General features: G+C 48.9%; 1 protein-coding gene across 1 annotated transcript in view; it reads left to right on the forward strand.

Annotated features, from left to right (window-relative positions):
• The window catches only part of STOX2 (storkhead box 2), a 103567-nt gene extending 88264 nt beyond the window's left edge, over positions 1-15303 (forward strand). Inside the window, exons 3-4 of the mRNA XM_070408149.1 lie at positions 711-2976; positions 8844-15303. Coding sequence (XP_070264250.1) covers positions 711-2976; positions 8844-9039 — 2462 coding nt within the window. The 3' untranslated portion in view covers positions 9040-15303. The remainder of the gene's footprint in view (positions 1-710; positions 2977-8843) is intronic.
• The last annotated feature ends 2392 nt before the right edge of the window (positions 15304-17695 follow it).

Raw genomic sequence — 17695 nt, forward strand, 5'->3', positions numbered from 1 at the left:
GTTGCAAATTGAACATAATTAAAGCATAGTGATTAGTCACAAAAACAATATGTAATTATATATGTGTTTTCCGATGGTCTTAGGCGACCCCTGTGAAAGGGTGGTTCGACCCGCAAAGGGGTCGCGACCCACAGGTTGGCGTCCCACAGGTTGAGAACTGCTGCCCTAATGTCACATCCTGAGGGCTCCATCCTCATGATCTCCCCTAAACCTAAGGCCCCACCTCCTAATACCATCATGTTGGGGTTTGGGGCTTGACTCTATGAATCATGGGGGGACACAGCAGACTAAAACATCAGGAATCACATTTGCAATAGCACGTATGGACCTGGAGAGGATTATGCTAAGCAAAATAAGCCGGTCAGAGAAAGATGAGTATCACATGATCTCACTCATGTGGAATCTAATGAACAAAATAGATCCAGAGACATAGAAGCATGGAGCAGACTGTGGAATCTCAGAGGGAAGGTGGGAAGAGATCAACCAAAGAACCTGTATGCATGTGTGCATAACCCACGGACACGGGCAGCAGGGTGGTGAAGGCCTGGGGTAGGGGGTGGGGGCGGGCTAGACGAGGTCAATGGGGGAAGAGAGGGAACATAAGTAATACTTTCAACAATAGCGATTTTTAAAATAAATAAGTAATAAAAAATCGGGAGTCCACCACATGCTTCCTCTCCCTTCTCACGAGTGTGTCCTCTCGCTCTCAGGCGTCCCCACCCCGAGCCAGGAGATCCTGCGGCACACCCTGAACACGCTGGTGCGCGAGAGGAAGATCTACCCGACCCCCGAGGGCTACTTCATCGTGACCCCGCAGACATACTTCATCACCCCGTCCCTCATAAGGACTAACAGCAAGTGGTACCACTTGGACGAGCGGATACCGGACCGGTCTCAGTGCACCTCTCCCCAGCCCGGAACCATCACGCCCTCCGCCTCAGGCTGCGTCAGGGAAAGGACCTTGCCCAGAAACCACTGCGACTCTTGCCACTGCTGCCGGGAGGACATGCACAGCATGCACGCGTCCACCCTGCAGCGGAAGCCTGCCAAGGACTGCAAGGACCCGTACTGCCCGCCCTCCCTCTGCCAGGTGCCACCCACCGAGAAGAGCAAAAGTACTGTCAACTTCTCCTACAAGACGGAAACCCTCTCCAAGCCTAAAGACGGGGAAAAGCAGTCCAAGAAGTTTGGGCTCAAGCTCTTCCGGCTGAGTTTTAAGAAAGACAAGACCAAGCAGCTGGCCAATTTCTCCGCCCAGTTCCCTCCCGAGGAGTGGCCCCTGCGAGACGAGGACACGCCCACGACCATCCCCCGGGAAGTGGAGATGGAGATCATCCGGCGCATCAACCCCGACCTGACGGTGGAGAACGTCATGAGGCACACGGCGCTGATGAAGAAGCTGGAGGAGGAGAAGGCGCATCGGAGCAAAGCGGGCTCCTCCGCCCATCACAGCGGGAGGAGTAAAAAGAGCCGGACCCATCGGAAGTCGCATGGCAAGTCGCGCTCACACAGCAAGACGCGCGCGTCTAAAGGAGACCCGTCTGACGGCTCTCACCTGGACGTCCCCGGGGAGCGGGAGTACGACTTCTGCGACCCCCTGACCAGGGTGCCCAGGGAGGGCTGCTTCATCATCGAGCACAAAGGCGAGAACTTCATCATGCACAGCAACCCCAGCGTGCTCGAGCCCCACTTCCCCATGACGCCGGAGTGGGACGTGTCGGGGGAACTGGCCAAAAGGAGGACTGAGATGCCCTTTCCTGAACCTTCCAGGGGCAGCTCCCACTCGAAAGTGCACCGAAGCCACAGCCATACCCAGGACCGACGGTCCAGGAACGAGAGGTCCAGCAAAGCCAAGGAGAGGTCCAGGTCCATGGACAATTCCAAGGGTCCCCTGGGCGCGTCCTCTCTGGGGACGCCTGATGACCTGGCCGAAGGCTGCAGCCAGGAGGACCCAACCCCCATCCAGCCCTACATTGACGACAGCACGCTAAGGCCTGCCCCGACGGCCGGTCATCAAAGGGCTCACCTTCTGTCCCCGAGCTATAAAGAGGTGTGCATTCCGGAAATAGTCGGCGGCAGCAAGGAGCCGTCCAGCGCGTGCGGCCTCCTGGAGCCAGGCAAACCCCCCGAGAGTTTGCCGTCCTTTGGTGACCTCAATTCTTGTCCAACGAAAACAGCAACGGACGACTATTTCCAGTGCAACACGTCCAGCGAGACGGTGCTCACGGCGCCATCGCCTCTGGGAAAGAATAAAGAGGACCAGGACCCTCTGGCCCTGGCCGAAGGCGTGAAGAAGCTGCCTCTGTCGGACAGGCAGACCCCGCTGTCCTCCAGGGAGCTGGGAGGACACAAGGAGGAGTCGCCCACAGGGCCAGGCGGGGGCCCGGCTGCTCCGGGCGCAGCCGCGGAAGGGATGGCCAATGGACGCCTCATCCAGCATCACGGCGCCGAGCCCAGCAGCCTGGACAAGAGGAAAGAGATATTCAGCAAAGACACACTGTTCAAACCTCTGCACAGCACCTTGTCTGTAAACAGCTACCACAAATCCAGCCTGTCCCTCCTCAAAGCGCACCCGAAGGCACCTGCGGACACGCTGGCGGGCCGATGCGAGAAGCTGGAGCCGTCCCTGGGCACCGCGGCCGCGCAGGTCCTGCCGGCCCTCCAGCGCCAGCAGGAGCCCGGGGGCAACCAGGAAGCCTCTTTCGACTATTACAACGTGTCTGACGATGACGACTCCGAGGAGGGGGCTACCAAGACCACAGAGGAGGAGAAAAACCGAGACGATGTGGGCACCATGCAGTGGCTCCTTGAAAGGGAGAAGGAGCGAGACCTGCAGAGGAAATTTGAGAAGAACCTCACCCTCCTCGCCCCCAAAGACACGGACAGCAGCGGCCACCAGCGGACCACCCACTCGGCACGCCTGGACAGCATGGACAGCAGCAGCATCACGGTGGACAGTGGATTCAACTCGCCACGGTAGGGAGAGGCATGTGCGCACACACGCACCCACCGGGCCGGGCTGGGTGCAGACACCTGGAAAAGGCGTCCGGTTGCACAGCTCGGCTCTGTGACTAGGGTTCGGGTTGGGTGCACGGTGTGGTTAACTGCCTGTCTCTGGCTTCTTTTGCAGGACTTGACACCAATGTTTCTGCAGCTGTAGAGAGCGCCAATCTGGACGGGTGGGTTGGCTGCGCCCCTCACACTTGCCTCAGTCCAATCTAAGACCAACATTCCCAGTATTTTTTCTTCAACGTTTACATTGCCCCCCGTGCTGGTAAAGAAAGGGTGTTTGTTTTTGTTTTTTTAAGTGCTTCAAAGATTGAACAGAATGAGTAGTTAGTGGGCGTTGGGAATCAATTGATTGGCTCAAGGACAAGAGTCCCTCTAGTGAGAATATACACTTGACTCTTGAACAACCTGGGTTTGGACTGCCCGGGTCAATTAGGGGCTACTTTTTTCTTTTTTTAAACATATTTTTATGGATTCCAGAGAGAAAGGGAGAGGGCGAGAGAGACAGAAACATCAGTGATGAAAGAGAATCATTGTATTGGCTGCCTTCTGCACGCCCCACACTGGGGATCGAGCCCGCAACCCAGGCATGTGTCCTGACCAGGAATCGAACTGTAGACCTCCTGGTTCATGGGTTGATGCTCAACCACTGAGCCACACCGGCTGGACAAGGGTAGATTTTTTTCAATAAATACTGTAAATGTATTTTCTCTTCCTTATGACTTTCTTTATGACATTTTCTTTTCTGTAGCTGACTTTATTGCAAGAGTACAGTACATAATACATACAACATACAAATAAGTGTTAACTGACTGTGTTACCAGTAATGTTTACAGTTAACAGTAGTTAAGTTTTAGGGGAATCAAAAGTCACACACATATTTTTGACTGTGCAGGTGGGGGAGGGTCAACACCTCTAACCACTGCATTGTTCAAGGGTCAACTGTAAAAGCAGGTCTCAAAACCTTTCCAGTGGATGTGGAAGCTTGTTGCCATGGTAACCAGCTGCCTGGTGGCCCTCTCCACCTTCCTCATGCAGCTTCCTCTCACCACTCATGTGCCCACAAAGAAATGGACCTTGTTCCTCCTGCGGAAAGACTGGGGGACTCCGCTCTCTTAGATCAAAACACGTGCCAGCACTGTCCTTCCTCCTCCTGCAGATCTGACACAACCAATCAGGGCCCTCTAGTCGCAGTCCCTTGTTCTTAGTAGGTGCTGGTGACTCGGCGAAGGCTGGGCAGTTGAGAGTATGTAACGCTCAGTGGTCACATCCAGTGCATTGAAGTGGTTCGGGGGTTCAGAAAGCAAGAGAGTCTATGCAACTTCTTTTTTTTCTGCTTAACTCTCCCTTCTCCTCAAAGGGCAACTCGGGACCTCATTCTCCTAAATTCTACTCCAGATTGGTGACTCTGAGATGCAGAAATACGATGAGAGATGGACATTTCTCACTAGCTGTGATTCCCAAGATTTTATAATATTTATCATTTTAACAAGTATCCAGATATAGTTATTTTCATTATTAACAATGATAATTAGTCCTATTGTGATCATTTCACTGTATCTCTGGGTAACTTGGGGACAGAGCGTCCCAAAATTAGAATTGGGAATCGTTCATCTGTTTGTCACATATTAGGCTGTTGTTTTTTCTTAAAGGACTAGTTCTTGATTATCATCATCATCATCATCATCATCATCATCATCATTGTCATGTAACCTTCTTTCCAAGTTAACCCATGTGGCAGTCCAGTATCTACACAGACCACAGAGCTGGCACTCTGGTTGAAGTGGTGAGAGACCAGGGGTCCCAGGTCTCTGCTGCCGTCCCTTGAAGAGCCCTAAGGGACCTCAAGGAGCTTGACACTCAGTCTGAAAACGACTGGCCTATTAAGTGACTTTTCTACGTAATAACTTTTGCTCACTGTTTTCCAAATCAAATCTTATTTACCAGTTATTTTGTACATTTTTTTCTTTCTATTTCTTTCTTCTACTCTCTTTTCTCCTCTTGACTTTCTAGCAGTGGGTACCATGCAGGCATACTTGAAGGTCTGTAATGGATGGTTGAAGTTCAAGACCATCACTTACGGAAGGTGTGGTTTACTGGCCTGGACCTTACGTTCTACTCTTTCTTATTAAGACTCTACCCACCTGATGCTTTTCACACAGCAGTTTCCAAACTTTCACGTTGCCTCCTGATCCCTGGACCTCCACTGAGGGAGAGCGTCAGACCTCCAGAGATACTAAAGGAGACGTTGCGAGTAGCTTAATGGTTCTAACTCAAGAATTTATGAATGAGATTATTTCTTGAAATAAGTTCATTTGCATTTCTCTAAGTGCTTTGTCATGGTAGACGGTAAAGGTTGTTCTGAGGAGACAATTTCCACAAATTAGCTCTGTGTCTGTCCGTTGTTACTAGGTAGAATTTTCTCTGTAGGTATGTGTAGCTCACCCAGAAGTTCCATGCAGTTAGCACATAGCGGTTCCTTCTTGAATCCCTTTCATATTTAATACGCATTGGTTACAGGCTAGATGACAAACTGGTTTTCTACACCCATTTTTAAACTGTATTTTCTGTACACCTCAGTAAATTCACTGAGCTGCCTTTGTAATGAATGCGTGAGGATAGTCTACAAAGGAGAATATTTGAGTTATAGGGAGTTTTACTCACTAGCGTGAGGAGTATTTTAGCCAAATAGCATTATCATACTGATACCTCCCCCGTTTTGTGAGATACAGAAATCTTAAGTGGGCCATTTATTTGGGTCTTTCAGTAAATAATCCACTGAGCAACTAAGATTCAACTAAAAAACAAATTTAAAAACCCCCACAAAAATGGTGATTGCCACATTCAGCTTTCAATCAAGTTCAGCCACATTCCCAGAATTCCTCAGTCCGTTTTCTTAGAAATTTAAAGGGGATTGAGAAGGAAAAAAACATAGAAACTTAAGCTATGCCATAGATCTAATATTAAAAAGGACATTTTTTGACATGAAAAGTCTGCTGTTCTAAATCTGAGCCCCAACCTGGTGGATAAACATAATGTGAAAATCAGAGGCTGCCAGGGATGTGTCTGTCTAATGTGCCGTGTGCCGTGTGCCGGGGTCCGCACGAAACACGTGTTCCAGGAGGGCGGACGACAGAGCAGAGCGGCTGGGCTCAGGTCTTCTGCCTCTAAACCCAGAGACCTCAAGGCGGCACCATTAATTCTCTTATTTAAAAAGAGCGTTTACATTTGAGGGATATTTTTACTGATAATGCTCCATCTTCATGAACTTGTTCATCATCATATCCTGAGCCCCCGATAGGAATGCCTCATTCTAACAGCAACAAGGAAAGGTCTCCTTTGGGGAAACTGGAGGACGGCATGTATTTGTCATGATTAATCGGTTGACCGTGGCAAAGAGGCATCTTGGAGCACAGACAGCTACCAAGATGGTAGGCAGCCCAGAGCAGTGAGGTGTGTTTGCAGTGCCTGGCCTACAGCGGGTCCATGTTAAGCCCATGCCTTAAAAGCTGGTTTAAAAGTGGGGTTTTGGGAACTTTAAGTGTATTTCCTCATAGAAAAGGACCCCCATGGATTCCCAGACCCACTCACACAGTAGCTACTTTATGCATTACATGCTAGATGCAGAACAGAAGTAATTTACACTTGTCTAGCTTTGCAGTGTACAAATTCTCCATCGACGCCTGTTTCCTCGTGGTCGCTCTGTGAGAAGGTAAATCACGTAACTCTCCCTGTGTGAAAAATGAGGATGTTAAATCCCTGAGGGAAATATTATCAGGATTAAGGGTGAAGCTGAAGGAACCTGTCATGAAATCTCTGGGGTCTACATGTTTATTGCCTCCCCCCTCCCTCCCTCCCTCCCTCTCTCCCTTTCCTTCCTTCCTTCCTTCCTCCCGCCCTCCCTTCCTTCCTTCCTCCCTTCCTTCCTTCCTTCCTCCCTTCCTTCCTCCCTTCTTTCCTTCCTTCCTCCCTTCCTTCCTTCCTTCTTCCCTACCTCCCTTCCTTCTTTCCTTCCTTCCTCCCTCCCTCCCTTCCTTCCATCCTTCCTTCCTTCCTCCCTTCCTTCCTCCCTTCTTTCTTCCTTCCTCCTTCCCTTCCTTCCTCCCTCCTCCCTCCCTCCCATCCTTCCTTCTTTCCTTCCTTCCTTCCTTCTTTCCTTCCTTCCTCCCTCCCTCCCTCCCTTCCATCCTTCCTTCCTTCCTCCCTTCCTTCCTCCCTTCTTTCTTCCTTCCTCCTTCCCTTCCTTCCTCCCTCCTCCCTCCCTCCCATCCTTCCTTCTTTCCTTCCTTCCTTCCTTCTTTCCTTCCTCCCTCCCTCCCTCCCTTCTTCCTTTCCTTCCTCCCTTCCTTCTTTCTTCCTTCCTTCCTTCCCTCCCCTGACTATGCCTCGGCTGTAGGGCTGGCAGCCTCCAATGGGCTTTCTTAGGGAAGGGGCCAGGTAAGTGGAAAGCCGGGCACTTTCCATCCCTGTAGTCCTGACGTGCTGAGTATTCTGTAGGTCGGCCCAGATTGGCCATAGGCACAATGGAGGAACTTCTATAAATGTCTTAACCGTCTGCCGGTACCCTCTGCAGTCAAGGAATGTCTAGCTGTCTCTTTGGTAGTTGACAAACATAGTTTCTTTTGAACAGTGAACTCTTGGCTCTTTGATGAGAAGCAAACTCAAGGCCACAAGGGGTTAGGATGAAGTAACCTGTTAGTAAGGGCTGCCGAGGTCTAGGGTTCAGACAGAATTGCCATCAGTTTTGGAGGAGACGGGGAGACAGTAGATGTCCACCATTGCCCTTTGACCTGCAGGCCAGCTTCCGCAGTCGTAACTCAGTCCTGGGACCAGCTCTCATCAAATGTTTTCTAAACCTTGACTCTGTCCAGGAGGATGGGTGTTTTGAGCATCCTGATGGTTTCTTCTGTCTCTTTATAAGCTGGTAAGTTTCTTATTACCATTGGAGGACCTTGAACATGGACATCCATTCAGTTCTCATCAATCAGGCCAAAAAACCTTATTCCTGCTATTGCTCCACACATTTGGAATCTTTAAATGTTCTAAATCTCTTGGAGCAATAAACTAGCTTCTGGTATTTCTAACTTAGAACAATGAAGAGAAACCAAGATACTAAAGTCTTTAGGTCACCTCTATTTTCTAAGAATCCTTTAAAGTATAAAATATTTCTACCAAAAGTACGTGTGTGTGTGTTGGGGGTGGGAGGTGCGCAGATAAATGTAAACTTTACAAACGAGTAACATCTAAGAGTCCTCCTCCGAAAACATAATGTATTTTCTCTGAAGTGTGAACATTTGACACAGAGGTGTGAAGGTGTCTACAACGAAGTTTATTTCCACCAGCGCAGCAGGTTAGCCAATGGCAATCTTGAGCTCCGCCAACGTCAGAATCTGCCTGTGGAGAATGCAGACAGAACCATTAGGGTACAGTTACCGAGCTGGTAAAGCAGCAGTTGTACCAATGACTTCCCAGCCTGAAATGAAATCATTACACATGTATATTTACAAGTATTGAAAAAAAAACCCGATGCGATAGCTAGAGATCACATTGAATGCTGAAGGCGTTTCCTCGAATGGGACAGGAGGGGAAGGCATTTAAAGTGCACGTAGCTGTAGAGGACCCTTCCTGCCTCGGGCTGCTGGTTTGCACACGTGTGTGCCGCTGCTGGGGCCGTGCAGGCGCATGTGTAAATGATCAGGGGGAGGTGGTCTGTCTGTGACATTCTGAGCCCACAGAGGAAATCCATTAACGCCATCGTTTGCTCTTCCTCTGGAATCACTATGTAATCATTTATGTTCAGAACCAAACAAAACAAACCCTCTTTACTCTTTTAGCACTCGGGAGAGCCTGGCCTCCAACACGTCCAGCATTGTTGAAAGTAACCGTCGTCAGAACCCTACCTTGAGCCCGGCCCATGGCGGCGCCGGCCCGGCCTTCAACTTCCGAGCAAGCACGGACCCCCCTACAAACGAAGCTGAGAAATTACAGAAACCTTCCAACTGCTTGCAGGCTTCCGTGACGAGTGTGTGACCGTCGTCCGGCCTCCGATCTCCGTCTCGTGCGACACAGCCAAGTTTACGACACTGGGACTGATGTTTACATCTTCGGAAAGACAAGCATCTCAGCCACAGTTTTGGTGTTTACTTAAACTGTGCTGCTAAGTAGGCTAGAGCAAAACACAGAAGTCTTTCTTTCAGAGTATTGCTTTTTCCCATGTATGGCTCTGTAGCAACAGAATAGCAGTAGGGGTGATATGTACACTTTTGCTTCACTAATTGTAACTGAGCACACATAGGAAAGTCTAGACACTGTAAGTGTAATCTGCATTTCCAATGTCATGCCGTTGCCAACGCCATTTTCAAATGCCACAGGTGCGTGTCGCTCCCAGTCTGTGGGCAGATGGTGCCACAGAACTGCTTCTTGACACTTCCAAACAAACAAACAAAAACAACGAAGCCACCACAACATGTCCAATGCCAGGGCCCGCGGGGAGGGGGATCCATGCCAAACAGCCGAGGAGGGACCTGGCCCCCGTGTGTGAGTCGCTTAGGCACCTGTCATTTCTTCACTGTCAGTTTTCGTGGCGCGAGGTTGCAGGAGCCCGTGGAAGTGTGTCCGAAGGGGTCGGGATGGAGGTCCTGGGAGTGCGTGTCGTCAGGATTTTGTTTTTCAGTGTCACAGATGCTTGTCTGAGTGTTCACCTTCCACAATCACCAACAGGAATATAGGCCTTTGGATCTGAAGTGGGTAGAAAGGCAGGGGCCCCTAGCCTGGCTGGGCTCGGCGCTCCTGCTAGAAGAGGTAACGCGGACTCCTAGAAGAGGTGTGAGTCAGAATCTGTGAGGCTGGGAAAGGGATGAGGAGCCTATCTTATGATAATAGATACGATAATTAGTTTGTTTAAAAGCAAAATGTTCTTTGTGATACAAATGAAGAGTATGGCCTGGGGATGTTATTCTTTCTAATGGAAGGACATAAATCTATTTTATGTAGTTTTAAATAGAATGCCTAAATTAGGCGGTGGGAGATAATTTTTAGTGGTTCTAGGAAAGAGCAGAGTTAGGGAGAGTTGAACTTCAGGCCTTTTATTCCTGGGAAGATGTCTATAGAGAAAACTTTAAAAGTAGTTTTTGATCAGAGGTATACATGTGCCCATGTAACGAACAACGGAATGTGCTCATTCTGCAAATGTGGTATAATTCTAACTTGTACTCCCCTTAAAATTGACCAGAAAAACCATTATGCATACATGAACTATGCCCGAGTGATGTTTACAGAGTCTGTGTAACCGATTTCAGGAGGCATGTTGAGGTGGATGTGCGGCGATCGGCCCAACTTACTTCGAGATGGTTTGTTCACATTTGGCTTTGGTTTACAATGTCACGTTGAATGCAAAGAAGCCAGGCGGCGGCAGAGGGATGACAAATAGTCAAGCTTCAGCCTTCCGGGAAAGAGATTTTCCCAGGGCCCTGCGATTTATTTTATGGGAACAATGGAATCAAGCTGTAGGTAATGGGAAAGTATTTGCAAAAGGGTTACAGATGACGCAAGTAAACGGTCTGACCAAAAAAAAAAGAAAGTTTATTTAGTTCCGTGGCATGTGATGTTTGGAGCCATAAAATACATATCCAAAAATAAATCCCAGATCCAGCCAGCGGCATGGCGTTGGTGAAGCGCCCCTGCCCCGGGTTAGGCTGCATCGGCGGCCCGTTTAGGGAATGCAGGCGCATACGCGGCCGGGCTGGTTCTTGCAACATGTGGGCGCTCCCTCGCGCTTCTTCAGATATTTGGAAGTTGCGCGGGGAACCGGACGCATCTGGGCAGTGTAGGTTCCTCGCCTGTGCTTAGGGTGAAACCTAAGTACGTGCCTCGGTCAGCTCCCACACCACGAAAAGGCTCCCGTCAGTCGGCGTGCCATGTCATGCCTTATTTCCTCCGAGGCATGCCCGGATGGCTCAGCGAGGCACTCTCTCTCCCCGCTTAACTATGTCCAGAAGGAAGGATAATGTCTCCAAGAGACTCCATTCCGAGTGCGTTTCCTTGGGGAGCTGTCTACCATACAGTTACTAAATTCTTCTGTCTAAATGTACTCCCCCACCCCCCTCCCAAAAAACCCTGCTCTCAAGTGTTTACCATACACTCAGTTCATAAATAACATAACCATTGAGACAGCCCACCAGCCTCCGGCTGATCCTCTGAAAGTCGCCATCATCTGAGTCAAAGGCTAGGTGACCCAGAAAAGCAAGCACGACCTTTAGAAGCTTTAAAATAGGAATTTATCACTATTTCGAAAGAAACCGATTTACAGAAGACATTGTTCCAATAAAATGTGTACACTTTCTGCCTGATGCTATGGGGTAATTAAAAAAACAAAAAACAACTCCCTTAGACTGGCAGCCATGAGCGTAGAAACGATGGGCTTTAAAGGGGATATGATGTCCCAGGTAGATGCAGCCCCGTCTGATCTCTCCGGGCTTCCTGAAGGGGGGAGGGAGGGGCAGGAAGCACATTACAGATGTGACCCAGGATGGTCCACAGCGAGGCTCTCGGGGACCAAGCTTCGAGGACACCCTTGTCCTCCGGGGAAATGCTAGCTTTGTGTCCACGGCTGCGTATAGAGGCTTCACTTCAGAGCTTGTCGTCCGAAAGGTTTACAGAATCGAATCCGGTTGAATCTCTGTGTAGCGTTCAACGTTAAAGGGTCAACCCATCTGTTGGCATTTTGCACACTTATGTATTATTATGATGCAGCATATTACTTTATGGTAATTTTTATTTTTGCATATAACTACCTCCATAAATTTGATGAAGCGGCAGCCGTGCGTTGGTGTGTATCGGTCAGAAAAGTGGAGTTCAGGCCATGGCGTGGTGTGTGTGTGTGTGTGTGTGTGTGTGTGTGTGTGAGCGATCACCTCCGTGGACTCATGACTTTCTCATCGCCATGGTTTCCTTTCGCGGCATTATTTCACTTTCAGATGTAAGCCTGTCTCCTCCCCTCCCCACCACAGCGCACTTGGTTTTGTGATGAATGGGAGGAAGTTTAAATTTCTTGTCTCCCTGCCCCGCCCCCCCCCCATTCTTGCTAAAAGTTCTCCCTGGCAAAGAGCCAATTGGTAAACATAACGTAGCAAGCGATTTACTCCTATAAAAATCTGAGGTGAATTCTAGGTTTTCAGTAACCGAAGACACACAAGAAATGTGGACTGCGACTAGGGAGCACTCTGGTCCTCTCTGCCTTCACCACATGCTGGCGTCTCGAGCCCACACGTCCCTCCCGTGAGAAGAGCTGTGCTGAGTGCCCACAACTCCTGTTCCATAGGTTGTATTCCATTTTATATATTTGTACATCTCAGGGGACCTAATTAAGGGCGGGCACCAAATACAGAAAGTGGATTGGAGAGCTGAAAGGCGACGAGCTGGGTAAAGATGAAAAAAAAATGACCACTTCTCTGACTTCGGGAAGCAGACATTTTTTTAAAAAGGGAATCTGGGGTAACAATGAGCCAAACACCAGCTGTTCCCAAGTCTCCCTTTCCCACAAGCCGGCCAGCATTTCTAAAATGCAAATCTCAATTCTGTTGCAGTCACCTCGGGGAGAAAAAAAAAAAACCCTCTTCGATGACAACGAAAGCATCGTTCCTTTTTTAGGCTGGCACGGCTTTCTCAAGTTCCACCCAGGAAAACCACTTCTCACCACAAAGTGTACTTGAAAATAAGTTTCCAGTCCAAATCGTAGGCCTATCGCTCACCCTGCAGTCGTGGCGATGCTCTGGAGCGGCTCAGTGTGTGCCGTGGGCAGTATTTTGGGGCTTGATTAGAAACCAACCCCGACCTGGAATGACTTTGCACATTCATGTCGGGGTCTCAGTGCTTCCAGAGCGTGCGGGTTCACAGACAGCTCCCCGCGCGGGTCCTCTGTGCCGTGCCCGTACTTGAAGCGAACACAGGAAGGAGTGACAGACAAGATGACCCAGGACACAGTGGCAGCTAGCGATGATCTCTGTTCTATCTGTTGGATAGACCATCCCGAGCAATCACCCAACACAATGCGATTTTTTTTTTTCTAATGTGTGCTAATAAAGTCAAAGAAAAACGAATACAACTTTCCACCGTTGTCCACTTTCATTCAAAAAGTTCAGGGCGCTTGGAATGTGACGCCTCGTACACCTTCCTGGCAGCGATTTCTGAAGGGGGACGTCCATTCGGCCCATTCTGGTGCCACTGTGGTCAGCGGTAGGTCTAGACACACGCCCGTGTTTGCAGTTGCCTATCGGCTCCGTGATTCCTGTGCTAAAATGCCGTCTTTCAAGGAACACGGCTGTTCCGGGCTGGGGAGGTGCCGAGGCGGAAATTTCAGTGAAGAACTGTCTCAAGTTCTCAGGCTTCGTAGGCGACAGCAAGGCAGCCCTTATCGGGCCCGGCTCCGAAGAATCTGGATTCCCCAGGGAGCTGGTCTAGCTGGAAGTGCCCTCACATTAGGAGGGCACTTGGTGAGGGCCTTCTCTGTTGCCACGGGCCGGTCACAGGACCCACTAGCCGCGTTCTGGCGGTGCCAGTGGACCCCGCAGAAGTGGCCCTTCCCTTCCCTCTCCCCGGCCCCCGCTCCCCCCCCGCCTGTCCTGCCCATTGTCTGGGGGGCCAGTTCTCATCTGTTCCTGAGTGACTCCCCCACACACCTTTAGGGCTCGGGGAGCCAGAACACAGGAAACACGAATGCAAAAGCCATGGAAACATTGTTTTGCTCTGGGTCAGTAAAATAGGGGCAGGAAAGAGATTACCATCGGTCTGATCTTTGCCAAGTCAGATAACCGAATCAGCTGCCACTCTGTCACTCTCCCTTAAGGGTTGACAGTATTAAGGCTACATCCAATATTTCCCCATTTCATAAATTACACACACACACACACACACACACACACACAACTCATTATTAAACTTCCTGGTGTGTCTGAAACAGACATTGGCATCTCCCTGGTTGAGTTCATCTCGGCGTCTCTGGCAGCAGCAGCCCAGAGATTCCCGGCGATGGCTCCCCTAACACACGCTCCTGTGTGTTCACAGTTGTGGTTTCTGTGACTTAGAGTTGCTGGTTTGCAAGGTTCAGCATTCTACAAGGCTCAAGGGGACTAAACCTCCTTATGATTGTATTATTATCTGTTTTCGGGCTTTAAATCGCTCCTGTTGGCTTCAAATGCGAACACACACACACACACACACACACACACACACACCCTGCCAACGAGGGAAGGGGCTGTCTGCCACTCGAGGCAGTGATCCCTGGAAGCCCATGGAAGGCTAGAAGCTTGGCTGGCCCACGTACAGCTGCCTACCTCCCTGTCCAAAGGTTGACCTTGGCACCCCATCCCCTTGCTCCCACCAAAAAGAGGTACCAAATCTGAGATCTGAGAGCTCCAATTTCAGTCCTCTGCCGTTCTAGGAAATTTATCATGAACTACACACTCAGCAGCTCCTCACCTTCCTGTCCTCCATGGTCCTCCCTGCCTCCTCCCTACCGCCCCCCCCCTCGCGTCCCCCCCCCCCCCCGCCCCCACACCACCACCACCACCTAGATACCCATACACCGCCTCGGTTTCCACATTGGAAGGGCGAAGTCGTGTGTGGTATTGTGCGCACATGATGGTTAGCACCAGAGCTAACCCCGGGTCACCTTCCTGTAAGTATTGACAGCTACAAATTAAGGTCCTTAGAGTAGTTGACATAGATACGACTTTCTAGCAGAGAATCAAATTTCAACGTTCAGTTTAAAGGGATCATAATTCTGCAGGTATCCTTCTCTGAGTGACTGAATGTGACTATTGCATTAGGGGTAAATGAATTAAGAAGTGCAAGTGGGATTTACTGTATGTTAGAAAGAAGTTTTGCAGCCAAGACTGCCTTGAATAAAATGTGTTTGCACTGAAAAAAAAATTTTAAATTACTTGGTCTCTGGTTGCTGTAAAGGTCATCCAAGATGGATGTTCTGTTTATATTGTATAGTATTTCATATGAAATAATTACAGTTCATGAAATGTCTTCCCTAATGTTACTGATTTATAACAGCACATTTGTAACATGGTTTTTATCGTGTCAGTGTGCCATATTGTAAATGATGATTACTTGTCATGCTTAGTATAATAACTTAAAAGGAAAAAAAAGCACAGGGATTTTTGTAAGTCTATATTTGAAAGTCCCTCCATATGGTAATATTGTGTTCATGTTGTTTATGTAGTGTTGTGTGAAATATCCATTTTGGATTGTGTTACTTTTTAAGATATTAAATAACATTTGGTTATATGTCTAAGTGGATTTCTTTTTGGTGCCCGAGAAAGAATAGGTGAGATCAATTTATTTCTCTGCTCCGTTAATATGATTTCATAACAGATTTTTATTACACAATCATGATGAGAGCTTTTGAAGTAAAACAGCTAAAAATGGAAATTTCTGGTCAAAACTTTTTTCCAGGAATGTTGAAAAACATCACATTTTTGACTATTCAAATGTAAAAGACTGAGACTTAGAGATGCATATAATTAAGTTTTCTATAGGAAATTATAAAGAAATGTGGATGTTGTTTTGTTAGCACTCAACTCCTATCCCCAAATAAACGTAACACCCCCGCCCGCCCCCCCTCCCCCCCGTAAGCATTTGCAGATACTCGCATCCTGCGATGAGGTACTTGCGCAAGTTCAGAAAGCCTCCAGGCTTGATTGCCTTCAGAATCTGCTATGTGCTCCTTTCTCTCTCCTCAGTGGTGGCAAATCTTTGTCCTGGGAGAATGGACTTCATTTTCTCAAACCAAAAGTGATCTGTTCAAACAATTAAGCTAGGACATAGCATTTTTTTTTTTTTTAGCATTCTTTTCTTTACTGTTTTTATTGATATTTAGGGAGAGAGGCAGGGAGAGGGATGATAGAAACATCCATAAGAGAGACACATCATCCATCAGCTGCCTCCTGCACGCCTCCTATTGGGATCGAGCCCACAACCTGGGCATGGGCCCTGACCAGGAATCGAACTGGTAACTTCTTGGTTCCTGGGTCAACACTCAACCTCTGAGCCACACCAGCCGGGGGAACCAGCATCTACACTAATAAAAGAGAAACATGCAAATTAACCGTCACTCCGCTACACCCACCAGCCCATCAGAGCAATTATGCAAATTAACCCAACAAAGATGGCGGTTAATTTGCATAGGTAGGCGTGGAGCGAAGACTGAAGACGACTGAAGATGGCGACAGCCACGGAGCTGGACTCCGCTCAAGGAATGGCTGGGGGCCTGGGCTCCGCTCGAGGAGCTGGGGGGAAAGAAAAAGGAGGGGCTGGGAGCCACCGGAGCGGAGAAGCCAAGCCTCGCTGCTGTGGCTGGACCAAAGGCCTGGGCCCTCAGTGCCGGAGGAAAACCAGTGCCGGCAGCCAGTGGAAGGAAGGCCTATTGTGTGAATCTTCGTGCAACGGGCCACTAGTTCTTAATAAAACACAATATGGTGCTGCAGAGTGGAGCCTGACTTTCTGGTAAAGGCAATGCCCAAGCAGGCTTACTGCTTTGGACAATGGCAGTCGTTGGGTTACGTGGGGAGACCCCAAGGCCACAACTTTGAAGGACAAGCCTTATTTTAGTTGAAAGCATTTGTCTCTATATTTCAAACTGCCACAGGACAGACACTCCATTTTTCAAGAGTGAAGTTAGGAAGAGCAAGAATACTGAGAGTGCATTGTGAGTTTTACGCTGGGACCAGAAGCTGCGGTGCTGAGGGAAGGGCTGGGTGTGCCTCTCAGCTCGTCCAGTCAGCTTGACATGGAGGCAATGTGGCGGCTTAATGAGAAGAAGGAAGGCGGGACTCAGGCCCCTTTGGGAGAATGGTCACAGTTCATAAGGATCTTTTCTTTCCAAAGGAAATGGTATGGTTTTAACCTCTGTTTAAGCAGTGGGATTTTTCTTTCCTTCCAAAAAGACACTCCAAGCAGAGTTCTCCATATTTGCCTCAACCCTGTTCCAGCTATGAAATCAAGAGCCACTGAATAATAAAAAGGAGTTATTCACCTGACTTTAATAATTCATTTCACGGTGAAAGCTTATCCCTACTGTGGGAATACTTGGATTCAGTGACATTCCACCCCTTTGGGCTCAGTGGCTCCAGACTTTTCCTGTAAAGTGAATAGTTAACCATGGGACACATGGGACCCATATGTGTGATGAATATTCACAGAGCGCATTGCATGCATCACATAGGAGTTTCAAGAAATATCAAGGCACCTGCTCTCGAGATGGGCTGGGGAGGGTTTCTGGTGAATCTTAAAGGAGTTGCATTAGAAGTAGGATGTTAGGCGTGAGAGGGAGGTGTGGGTCTGGGGTGCAAGGGGTGAAATCGAACAGATGCTCAATGAAGGGGCCAGTCTCCCTCCTCAGTCAGAGCGAGGACTTGGGGGCTAGTGCCTGCGGCTCAAATGGAGGGAACGTCCTGCACCTTGAGCCAGCATGGGCTTGTCTGGGTGACCACTTACATGGGTGACCCCGAATTCCATCAAACACACTCGTCCCAGGTCATCTTCCTGCATGTCCTCCTTTCTTCTCTCTGTTGTAAAGTTCCATGCTTATTTTTTCTTTTCTATTACCTAGGTTGTATTTTACATTACTCTTTTCTTACGTAAAACCAATAATTTGTGTTTGTTGTTATGCTACCTTGTC

Source organism: Myotis yumanensis, unplaced genomic scaffold, assembly GCF_028538775.1.
Source record: "Myotis yumanensis isolate MYYU_CA2020_CCGP unplaced genomic scaffold, mMyoYum1.0.hap1 SCAF_3, whole genome shotgun sequence".
In the NCBI taxonomy this organism is placed as follows: Eukaryota; Metazoa; Chordata; class Mammalia; order Chiroptera; family Vespertilionidae; genus Myotis; species Myotis yumanensis.